This window comes from Oncorhynchus tshawytscha, linkage group LG21 (genome assembly GCF_018296145.1).
Source record: "Oncorhynchus tshawytscha isolate Ot180627B linkage group LG21, Otsh_v2.0, whole genome shotgun sequence".
In the NCBI taxonomy this organism is placed as follows: domain Eukaryota; kingdom Metazoa; phylum Chordata; class Actinopteri; order Salmoniformes; family Salmonidae; genus Oncorhynchus; species Oncorhynchus tshawytscha.
The window spans coordinates 40,733,638-40,746,161 of NC_056449.1; the positions used below are offsets into that span (position 1 = coordinate 40,733,638).

General features: G+C 47.4%; 1 protein-coding gene across 2 annotated transcripts in view; it reads right to left on the bottom strand.

Moving 5' to 3' along the window:
- The window catches only part of LOC112241499 (vascular endothelial growth factor receptor 3), a 241,298-nt gene that overhangs the window by 17,304 nt on the left and 211,470 nt on the right, over positions 1-12,524 (bottom strand). For both annotated transcript variants that reach the window (XM_042303534.1, XM_042303533.1), the window contains exon 11: positions 2,026-2,148. In XM_042303534.1, coding sequence (XP_042159468.1) covers positions 2,026-2,148 — 123 coding nt within the window. The remainder of the gene's footprint in view (positions 1-2,025; positions 2,149-12,524) is intronic.

Genomic DNA, 12,524 nt, shown 5'->3' on the forward strand with positions numbered 1-12,524 from the left:
GACCTGGGCCCTGCCAGACCTGGGTCCTGCCAGACCTGGGCCCTGCCAGACCTGGGCCCTGCCAGACCTGGGCCCTGCCAGACCTGGGCCCTGACAGACCTGGGCCCTGCCAGACCTGGGCCCTGCCAGACCTGGGCCCTGCCAGACCTGGGCCCTGCCAGACCTGGGTCCTGCCAGACATGGGTCCTGCCAGACCTGGGTCCTGCCAGACCTGGGCCCTGCCAGACCTGGGTCCTGCCAGACCTGGGCCCTGCCAGACCTGGGCCCTGCCAGACCTGGGCCCTGCCAGACCTGGGCCCTGCCAGACCTGGGCCCTGCCAGACCTGGGCCCTGCCAGACCTGGGCCCTGACAGTAAATCTCTGTAAGACTAAAATAATGGTGTTCCAACATCAACTTCCACAGAGCTGAGAGACAAGAAGAGCTTTCTACGCCATCAAAAGGAAAATAAAATTTGGCACACCAATTAGGATAAGGCTCAAAATACTTTAGTTCTAGAACCCATTGTCCTTCATGGTTGTTAGGTCTGGGGTCTGCTCACCAAACAAGAATTCACAAAATGGGACAAACACCAAATTGAGTCTCTGCATGTAGAATTCTGCAAAAAATATCCTCTGTGTACAACGTAAATCACCAAATAACACATGCAGAGCAGAATTAGGCCGATATCAGTTAATTAACAAAATCCAGAAAAGAGACGTTCAATTTTACAACCACCTAAAAGGAAGCGATTCCCAAACCTTCCATGACAAAGCCATCACCTACAGAGAGATGAACCTGGAGAAAAGTCCCCTAAGCAAGCTGGTCCTGGGGCTCTGTTCACAAACACAAACACAAACACAGCCCCAGGACAGCAGCACAATTAGACCCAACCAAATCATGAGAAAACAAAAAGATAATTACTTGACACATTGGAAAGAATTAACTAAAAAACAGAGCAACTAGAATGCTATTTGGCCCTAAACAGAGAGTACACAGCGGCAGAATACCTGACGACTGTGACTGACCCAAACTTAAGGAAAGCTTTGACTATGTACAGACTCAGTGAGCATAGCCTTGCTATTGAGAAAGGCCGCCGTAGGCAGACATAGCCTGTCTTCTCTTGAGAGCCATGTGCTCACTGCCCACAAAATGAGGTGGAAACTGAGCTGCACTTCCTAACCTCCTGCCAAATGTTTGACCATATTAGAGACACATATTTCCCTCAGATTACACAGATCCACAAAGAATTTGAAAACAAACCCAATTTTGATAAACTCCCATATCTACTGGGTGAAATACCACAGTGTGACATCACAGCAGCAAGATTTGTGACCTGTTGCCACAAGAAAAGGGCAACCAGTGAAGAACAAACACCATTGTAAATACAACCCATATTTATGTTTATTTATCTTCCTTTTGTACTTTAACTATTTGCACATAATACGACATTTGAAATGTCTTTATTCTTTTGGAACTTTTGTGAGTGTTTATTTCACTTTTGTTTATTATCTACTTCTCTTGCTTTGGCAATGTTAACATATGTTTGAATTGAATTGAATTAAGAGAATCTCTCTCTCTCTCTGATCTATCTACCTCACTTGATTTGGCAATGTTAACAGATGTTTCCTATGCCAATAAAGCCCCTTGAATTTAATTGAATTAAGAGACAGAGAGAGAGTCAGAGAGAGAGAGACAAGGGTTCTTCGGCTGTCCCCATATGAGAACCCTTTTTGTTTTCAGGTAGATCTCTTTTGGGTTCTATGTAGAACCCTCTGTGGAAAGGGTTCTACATGGAATCCAAAAGGGTTCTACCCGGAACCAAAAAGGGTTCTTCAAAGGGTTCTCCTACGGAGACAGCCGAAGAACCCTTATAGGTTCTAGATAGCACCTTGTTTTCTAAGAGTAAAGTTGATGATCCCTAGACAATCATAACTCCTGAACATCTGCGGTTCTAAAGCTCCTCTGGTAACAGACGTTAGAATTTGCCGTTGGCCCTGATGTAACTAGCCCGAGTTTTCCCCCTGAGGTGTGTGTGTGTGTCTTACGCTGCCTTTCCTGACGTAGTCGGGGTCTTTGTAGATGTCTCTAGCCAGGCCGAAGTCACAGATCTTCACCACGTTGTTCTCTGACAGCAGGATGTTCCTCGCTGCAAGGTCCCTGTGGATACACTGCCGAAACACACACACACAACATTAACAACAATGCAGATACACACACGTGTGTGTGTGTGTGTGTGTGTGTGTGTGTGTGTGTGTGTGTGTGTGTGTGTGTGTGTGTGTGTGTGTGTGTGTGTGTGTGTGTGTGTGTGTGTGTGTGTGTGTGTGTGTGTGTGTGTGTGTGTGTGTGTGTGAGTGCGCGTTAGTGTGTGTGAGATCAATCTCGACCTTGACTGCTGATATGATGTGGTTCTCCAAGTCTCTGTGGATAGTCTGAACAGGTAGAGACCTCCAAGTCTCTGTGGATAGTCTGAACAGGTAGAGACCTCCAAGTCCCTGTGGATAGTCTGAACAGGTAGAGACCTCCAAGTCTCTGTGGATAGTCTGAACAGGTAGAGACCTCCAAGTCCCTGTGGATAGTCTGAACAGGTAGAGACCTCCAAGTCTCTGTGGATAGTCTGAACAGGTAGAGACCTCCAAGTCCCTGTGGATAGTCTGAACAGGTAGAGACCTCCAAGTCTCTGTGGATAGTCTGAACAGGTAGAGACCTCCAAGTCTCTGTGGATAGTCTGAACAGGTAGAGACCTCCAAGTCTCTGTGGATAGTCTGAACAGGTAGAGACCTCCAAGTCCCTGTGGATAGTCTGAACAGGTAGAGACCTCCAAGTCCCTGTGGATAGTCTGAACAGGTAGAGACCTCCAAGTCTCTGTGGATAGTCTGAACAGGTAGAGACCTCCAAGTCTCTGTGGATAGTCTGAACAGGTAGAGACCTCCAAGTCTCTGTGGATAGTCTGAACAGGTAGAGACCTCCAAGTCCCTGTGGATAGTCTGAACAGGTAGAGACCTCCAAGTCTCTGTGGATAGCTGTGTGTTTAGTTTACCAGATAAGTTGACTGAGAACATAATTCTCTTTTACAGCAACGACCTGGGGAAGAGTTACAGTGGTGTGTGTTTCTGTGTGTGTGTGTCTGTTTCTGTGTGTGTGTGTTTCTGTGTGTGTGTGTTTCTGTGTGTGTGTGTGTGTTTCTGTGTGTGTGTGTGTTTCTGTGTGTGTGTGTTTCTGCGTGTGTGTTCCTGCGTTTCTGTGTTTGTGTGTGTGTGTGTTTCTGTGTGTGTGTTTCTGCATGTGTGCGTTTCTGTGTGTGTGTGTGTGTTTGTGTGTTTCTGTGTGTGTGTGTTTCTGTGTGTGTGTGTTTCTGTGTGTGTGTTTCTGCATGTGTGTGCGTGTGTGTGTGTGCGTGTGTGTGCGTGTCAGGAGAATGTTCCGGGCCAAGTCTCTGTTGAGCTCCGACAGAGGAGATGACAACATCAAAGCTCCAGGGTCACGGAGAGGTCACAGAGGGGTCGAGAGGTTAAAGGCATCATTGAGGATGAGACAGAGACAATGTGTGTTCCAAATGGCACCCTATTCCCTATATAGGGCCCACTAAAGTGCACTACTCTAGACCAGGGCCCATTAAAGTGCACTACTTTACACCAGGGCCCACTAAAGTGCACTACTTTAGACCAGGGCCCACTAAAGTGCACTACTTTAGACCAGGGCCCACTAAAGTGCACTACTTTAGACCAGGGCCCACTAAAGTGCACTAATTTAGACCAGGGCCCACAGTGGAGGGCAGAGCTTCACTAACAACACAGTGGGAGGGAGGAGCTTCACTAACAACAGTGGGAGGGAGGAGCTTCACTAAGAAAACACAGTGGGAGGGAGGAGCCACACTAAGACAACATAGTGGGAGGGAGGAGCTTCACTAAGCTAACACAGTGGGAGGGAGGAGCCTCACTAAGACAACATAGTGGGAGGGAGGAGCGTCACTAACAACATAGTGGGAGAGAGGAGCCTCATTAACAACAAAGTGGGAGGGAGGAGCTTCACTAACAGCACAGTGGGAGGGAGGAGCTTCACTAAGATAACATAGTGGGAGGGAGGAGCTTCACTAACAGCACAGTGGGAGGGAGGAGCTTCACTAAGATAACATAGTGGAAGGGTGGAGCTTCACTAAGATAACACATTGGGAGGGAGGAGCTTCACTAACAACACAGTAGTTAGTGAACAATCAGGTATGTCACCTTTCGAGTGTGCCCTGGGTTACCAACCCCCCTTGTTCCCCACCCAAGAGGTTGAGGTTGCGGTACCCTCTGTCCAGGACCATATGCACCGATGTCATCATACCTGGAGGAAGGCCCGAGCTGCCCTTCTTCATGCCTCCGCCAGGATCCAGTCCCAAGCTAACTGTCACCGTCCTTCAGCTCCAGTCTACACCCCAGGCCAAAAAATATGGCTCTCTTCGAAGGACCTGCCATTGAAAGTGACATCTAAGAAACTCCCCCCCCACCCGATTCATTAGTCCCTTTGAAATTGACCGTGTCATTAACCCCTCTGTGGTGCGCCTGATAACTCCCAACCTCTCTCAGGATCCTTCCATGTATCCCTGATTAAACCTGTCTTCTCCTGCAGCAGTCCCTCGGCTCATCGATGACTGTCCTGCCTATACCATCCAGCAGCTTCTGGACGTTCGCAGGACAGCGTTTGTACAGGGGGGGTACTGTTACATCTGCTCCTGCCACGCCCTCTACTTCTCATCCTGTGTCTCCCTAACCTGCCGCCACTCCCCCAGTGCTCTCTCCCTCTCTCTCTGAGTGGGTGTATGTGAATGTGTGAGTGGAGACAGGTGTGCTGGAGGCAGAGCAGATCCCCACCAGCTGCAACCTGTTCCATAATCAAGACCTCTACAAATACTCTGCCCTGCCACTTACATGCAGCCAGATTATAGCCTCTGCTCAGTCAGTCTGCATTTCAAGCGATTTGTTCCTGCATAGATCTTGTTATCCTGTTGAGCCTGTTTTTCCCTAGCATGATGCTGCTTTTCTCTCCGCTACAGTTCCGTCCACTCTGACTCTGGTCCCTGTCTCCAGTCCCTCGTCTCGTCAGTCCTGCCCTGGAAGCTCTACTGCTTCCTTGGATTCTGCTCCAGATCTGCTTACCCTGCCCTTACTCCCCTTGCCCCAGCCTCAGTTCCTGGTTCCCTGCTACCCGCCTGAGCTTCCCCTGGCCTGCACCCTATCTACTCCCGCTTGTCAATAAATACCTTAGTTTCCTTGTCCCGGTCTCCTCGTCTGAGTCTGCACTTGGGTTTACCTGCTCTGCCACAAGTAACAACAACTGCTAAAATCTTAGTTAAACTTGAAGAACTATATGGCATGTGTGAATCACTAGCTAACCTGAAAATTTAATTTTTCCATGCTAAACAGGCTGGCGGAGAACATGTGGGGGGCCTTCCTCTTGCGATTACAGGAAGCATTCCAAAAGTGGAAAACTGCAAAGCCTGATGGTTCAGCCACCAAGGTAGACACATTGCATGACCAGGTGATCATGGCTCTGCAACCAGGTGCCATTAACAAAAAGACCTCCAACGTCAGCTACGTCAAGACCACCATATGTATTTTTCACGACTTTGACAAGAGGCGAAGCAGCTGGCAAGGGAAAAGGGGAGAGCGTACAGAGTGAAGGCTTGGCCAGGCAAGTGACCACAGAACAACCCTCTCTAAAAGACTCTGCTGCTCAAGAAGAAACAGACACAGTTCCTTAGTCACAGGAAGTCATTACGCTGAAGGAGCAGCGACCCAACCGATGACCCTAGAATGTTCCAGGACAAGGGGGACGTGTTTTTTTTCAGCAGCGACTGTACTGGGATGATCAAGGCCACACGTCTGTCTTCACTGCGGAGAGAGGTAGGCAACATGGGCAGAGAATACCCACAACTGCAAGAGCCAAAGCAGGCTTTAAACCGGAATGCCCGGCCACTGTAAGGCGAGTGGACGGGGTGAGTACTGCAAAGCAGAATGAGTCAATCAAGCCTGTATTAATAGGGGAATGTCAATAGGTGGAGGTTATTGCAGGGGGAATTGCTGTGCCTTGCCTACTAGACTCTGGGTACCAGGTGACCATGTTTAGTGAATCCTATTTTCAAAGACAATTCAAACACAAGCAGCCTGGGGAGAAAGAATGATTAGAATGGCTAGCCTTAATAGCTGCTAATGGACTTCAATTCCCTTGTTGGGTTTGTAGTGCTGGACTTGCTATGTAATACTGGCCCAGCAATGGCCCTACTCACCAGGCAACAGTCAGTATGGATACCCCATGAAACTGAGATGTTCTACGGACTACCGTGTTCCAGAGACTCCTGGAAAAATGGAATACTGTGTTCCAGAGGCTCCTCCTGGTAAGATGGAATACTGTGTTCCAGAGGCTCCTGGTTAGATGGAATACTGTGTTCCAGAGGCTCCTCAAGGTAAGATGGAATACTGTGTTCCAGTTGTTCCTGGTGAGATGGAATACTGTGTTCCAGAGGCTCCTCCTGGTAGGATGGAATACTGTGTTCCAGTTGTTCCTGGTAAGATGGAATACTGTGTTCCAGAGGCTCCTAGTAAGATGGAATACTGTGTTCCAGAGGATCCTGGTAAGATGGAATACTGTGTTCCAGAGGCTCCTGGTTAGATGGAATACTGTATTCCATTTGTTCCTGGTTAGATAGAAAACTGTGTTCCAGAGCCTCCTGGTTAGATGGAATACTGTGTTCCAGAGGCTCCTGGTAAGATGGAATACTGTGTTCCAGAGGCTCCTGGTTAGATGGAATACTGTATTCCATTTGTTCCTGGTTAGATAGAAAACTGTGTTCCAGAGCCTCCTGGTTAGATGGAATACTGTGTTCCAGAGGCTCCTGGTTAGATGGAATACTGTGTTCCAGAGGCTCCTGGTTAGATGGAATACTGTATTCCATTTGTTCCTGGTTAGATAGAAAACTGTGTTCCAGAGCCTCCTGGTTAGATGGAATACTGTGTTCCAGAGCCTCCTGGTAAGATGGAATACTGTGTTCCAGATGCTCCTCCTGGTAAGATGGAATACTGTGTTCCAGAGGCTCCTCCTGGTAGGATGGAATACTGTGTTCCAGTTGTTCCTGGTAAGATGGAATACTGTGTTCCAGAGGCTCCTAGTAAGATGGAATACTGTGTTCCAGAGGATCCTGGTAAGATGGAATACTGTGTTCCAGAGGCTCCTGGTTAGATGGAATACTGTATTCCATTTGTTCCTGGTTAGATAGAAAACTGTGTTCCAGAGCCTCCTGGTTAGATGGAATACTGTGTTCCAGAGGCTCCTGGTAAGATGGAATACTGTGTTCCAGAGGCTCCTGGTTAGATGGAATACTGTATTCCATTTGTTCCTGGTTAGATAGAAAACTGTGTTCCAGTGCCTCCTGGTTAGATGGAATACTGTGTTCCAGAGGCTCCTGGTAAGATGGAATACTGTGTTCCAGAGGCTCCTCCTGGTAAGATGGAATACTGTGTTCCAGAGGCTCCTCCTAGTAAAATGGAATACTGTGTTCCAGAGGCTCCTCCTGGTAAAATGGAATACTGTGTTCCAGTTGTTCCTGGTGAGATGGAATACTGTGTTCCAGAGGCTCCTCAAGGTAAGATGGAATACTGTGTTCCAGTTGTTCCTGGTGAGATGGAATACTGTGTTCCAGTTGTTCCTGGTGAGATGGAATACTGTGTTCCAGTTGTTCCTGGTGAGATGGAATACTGTGTTCCAGTTGTTCCTGGTGAGATGGAATACTGTGTTCCAGTTGTTCCTGGTTAGATGGAATACTGTGTTCCAGAGGCTCCTGGTAAGATGGAATACTGTGTTACAGTTTTTCCTGGTTAGATGGAATACTTTGTTCCAGAGACTCCTGGCAAGATGGAATACTGTGTTCCAGAGGTTCCTGGTAAGATCTAATACTGTGTTCCAGAGACTCCTGGTAAGATGGAATACTGTGTTCCAGAGGCTCCTGGTAAGATGGAACAGTGTGTTCCAGTTGTTCCTGGTTAGATGGAATACTGTGTTCCAGAGGCTCCTGGTAAGATGGAACACTGTATTCCAGTTGTTCCTAGTTAGATGGAATACTGTGCTCCAGTTGTTCCTGGTTAGATGGAATACTGTGCTCCAGTTGTTCCTGGTTAGATGGAATACTGTGTTCCAGTTGTTCCTGGTTAGATGGAATACTGTGTTCCAGTTGTTCCTGGTTAGATGGAATACTGTGTTCCAGTTGTTCCTGGTTAGATGGAATACTGTGTTCCAGTTGTTCCTGGTTAGATGGAATACTTTGTTCCAGAGACTCCTGGCAAGATGGAATACTGTGTTCCAGTTATTCCTGGTAAGATGGAATACTGTGTTCCAGTTCTCCTGGTAAGATGGAATACTGTGTTCCAGAGGCTCCTGGTAAGATGGAATACTGTGTTCCAGAGGCTCCTCCTAGTAAAATGGAATACTGTGTTCCAGAGGCTCCTCCTGGTAAAATGGAATACTGTGTTCCAGTTGTTCCTGGTGAGATGGAATACTGTGTTCCAGAGGCTCCTCAAGGTAAGATGGAATACTGTGTTCCAGTTGTTCCTGGTGAGATGGAATACTGTGTTCCAGTTGTTCCTGGTGAGATGGAATACTGTGTTCCAGTTGTTCCTGGTTAGATGGAATACTGTGTTCCAGTTGTTCCTGGTGAGATGGAATACTGTGTTCCAGTTGTTCCTGGTTAGATGGAATACTGTGTTCCAGAGGCTCCTGGTAAGATGGAATACTGTGTTCCAGTTTTTCCTGGTTAGATGGAATACTTTGTTCCAGAGACTCCTGGCAAGATGGAATACTGTGTTCCAGAGGTTCCTGGTAAGATCTAATACTGTGTTCCAGAGACTCCTGGTAAGATGGAATACTGTGTTCCAGAGGCTCCTGGTAAGATGGAACAGTGTGTTCCAGTTGTTCCTGGTTAGATGGAATACTGTGTTCCAGAGGCTCCTGGTAAGATGGAACACTGTATTCCAGTTGTTCCTAGTTAGATGGAATACTGTGCTCCAGTTGTTCCTGGTTAGATGGAATACTGTGTTCCAGTTATTCCTGGTAAGATGGAATACTGTGTTCCAGTTCTCCTGGTAAGATGGAATACTGTGTTCCAGAGGCTCCTGGTTAGATGGAATACTGTGTTCCAGAGGCTCCTCCTGTTAAGATGGAATACTGTGTTCCAGAGCCTCCTGGTAAGATGGAATACTGTGTTCCAGTTGTTCCTGGTTAAATGGAATACTGTGTTCCAGAGCCTCCTGGTAAGATGGAATACTGTTTTCGAGAGCCTCCTGGTTAGATGGAATACTGTGTTCCAGAGGCTCCTGGATAGATGGAATACTGTGTTCCAGTTGTTCCTGGTAAGATGGAATACTGTGTTCCAGTTGTTCCTGGTTAGATGGAATACTGTGTTCCAGAGCCTCCTGGTTAGATGGAATACAGTGTTCCAGTTGTTCCTGGTTAGATGGAATACTGTGTTCCAGTTGTTCCTGGTTAGATGGAATACTGTGTTCCAGAGACTCCTGGTTAGATAGAATACTGTGTTCCAGAGCCTCCTGGTAAGATGGAATACTGTGTTCCACTTGTTCCTGGTTAGATGGAAAACTGTGTTCCAGTTGTTCCTGGTAAGATGGAATACTGTGTTCCAGTTGTTCCTGGTAAGATGGAATACTGTGTTCCAGAGGCTCCTCCTGGTAAGATGGAATACTGTGTTCCAGTTGTTCCTGGTTATATGGAATACGGTGTTCCAGTTGTTCCTGGTTAGATGGAATACTGTTTTCCAGTTGTTCCTGGTTAGATGGAATACTGTGTTCCAGAGACTCCTTGTTAGATAGAATACTGTGTTCCAGTTATTCCTGGTTAGATGGAATACTGTGTTCCACTTGTTCCTGGTTAGATGGAATACTGTGTTTCAGTTGTTCCTGGTAAGATGGAATACTGTGTTCCAGAGGCTCCTCCTGGTAAGATAGAATACTGTGTTCCAGAGGCTCCTGGTAGGATGGTCCTTAGTGAGAGACAGCAGTAGACTGGGTTTTGCCTACAGTCCTTAGTGAGAGACAGCAGTAGACTGGATATTACCTATAGTCCTTAGTGAGAGACAGCAGTAGACTGGATATTACCTACAGTCCTCAGTGAGAGACAGCAGTAGACTGGATATTACCTACAGTCCTTAGTGAGAGACAGCAGTAGACTAGATATTACCTACAGTCCTTAGTGAGAGACAGCAGTAGACTGGGTATTACCTACAGTCCTTAGTGAGAGACAGCAGTATACTGGGTATTACCTGCAGTCCTTAGTGAGAGACAGCAGTAGATTGGATATTACCTACAGTCCTTAGTGAGAGACAGCAGTAGACTGGATATTACCTACAGTCCTTAGTGAGAGACAGCAGTAGACTGGATATTACCTACAGTCCTTAGTGAGAGACAGCAGTAGACTGGATATTACCTACAGTCCTTAGTGAGAGACAGCAGTAGACTGGATATTACCTACAGTCCTTATTAAAAATAAAAAAGTTTCAGTATCTCTCCTCAACATGTTTTTAGGCTTAATCTGTGTCTGAGAAACAAGCCCAGAATGTGTTATTATAGCATTACACCTCCTCCCTCCTCCTCCTCCCTCTTCCTCCCCATCCTCCTCCCCATCCTCCCTCCTCCCACGCCCATCAGACTGGTCTCTAGAATCTCTGTGGTTTCTAGGGAGATCAATATGGTGTAGTGCACTACTTTAGTCCAGAGCCTTATACCACACCATGTGTGGTTCATGTGGTTCTGGGAAACTGGCCCGGTACAGTATGTATTAATATATATTACACAGCTTGTTCTCTATAATCTCTTTGTGGTTTCTAGTTTTTAAGGAGAAATCTTCTGGGGCGATGGTGTTTTAAGGAGAAATCTTCTGGGACGATGGGTTTTTAAGGAGAAGTCTTCTGGGACGATGGGTTTTTAAGGAGAAGTCTTCTGGGACGATGGGTTTTTAAGGAGAAGTCTTCTGGTACGATGGGTTTTAAGGAGAAATCTTCTGGGACGATGGGTTTTTAAGGAGAAATCTTCTGGGACGATGGGTTTTTAAGGAGAAATCTTCTGGGACGATGGGTTTTTAAGGAGAAGTCTTCTGGGACGATGGGTTTTTAAGGAGAAGTCTTCTGGTACGATGGGTTTTTAAGTGGCGGACTGCAATAGCATCGAATAGTCCCCGGGATATGCAACTGTTCAGGGAAGTCCGGAACCAATACACGCAGTCAGTCAGGAAAGCTAAGGCCAGCTTCTTCAGGCAGAAGTTTGCATCCTGTAGCTCCAACTCCAAAAAGTTCTGGGACACTGTGAAGTCCATGGAGAACAAGAGCACCTCCTCCCAGCTGCCCACTGCACTGAGGCAGCTCCGCCCCCCCGGCAGCTCCTCGCCCAAGCCTCTCCAGGTTCTCCTTTACCCAAATCCAGATAGCAGATGTTCTGAAAGAGCTGCAAAACCTGGACCCGTACAAATCAGCTGGGCTTGACAATCTGGACCCCCTATTTCTGAAACTATCCGCCGCCATTGTCGCAACCCCTATTACCAGCCTGTTCAACCTCTCTTTCATATCGTCTGAGATCCCCAAGGATTGAAAGCTGCCGCAGTCATCCCCCTCTTCAAAGGGGGAGACACCCTGGACCCAAACTGTTACAGACCTATATCCATCCTGCCCTGCCTATCTAAGGTCTTCGAAAGCCAAGTCAACAAACAGGTCACTGACCATCTCGAATCCCACCGTACCTTCTCCGCTGTGCAATCTGGTTTCCGAGCCGGTCACAGGTGCACCTCAGCCACACTCAAGGTATTAAACGATATCATAACCGCCATCGATAAAAGACAGTACTGTGCAGCCGTCTTCATTGACCTTGCCAAGGCTTTCGACTCTGTCAATCACCATATTCTTATCGGCAGACTCAGTAGCCTCGGTTTTTCGGATGACTGCCTTGCCTGGTTCACCAATTACTTTGCAGACAGAGTTCAGTGTGTCAAATCGGAGGGCATGCTGTCCGGTCCTCTGGCAGTCTCTATGGGGGTGCCACAGGGTTCAATTCTCGGGCCGACTCTTTTCTCTGTATATATCAATGATGTTGCTCTTGCTGCGGGCGATTCCCTGATCCACCTCTATGCAGACGACACCATTCTATATACTTTCGGCCCGTCATTGGACACTGTGCTATCTAACCTCCAAACAAGCTTCAATGCCATACAGCACTCCTTCCGTGGCCTCCAACTGCTCTTAAACGCTAGTAAAACCAAATGCATGCTTTTCAACCGATCGCTGCCTGCACCCGCATGCCCGACTAGCATCACCACCCTGGATGGTTCCGACCTTGAATATGTAGACATCTATAAGTACCTAGGTGTCTGGCTAGACTGCAAACTCTCCTTCCAGACTCATATCAAACATCTCCAATCGAAAATCAAATCAAGAGTCTGCTTTCTATTCCGCAACAAAGCCTCCTTCACTCACGCCGCCAAGCTTACCCTAGTAAAACTGACTATCCTACCGATC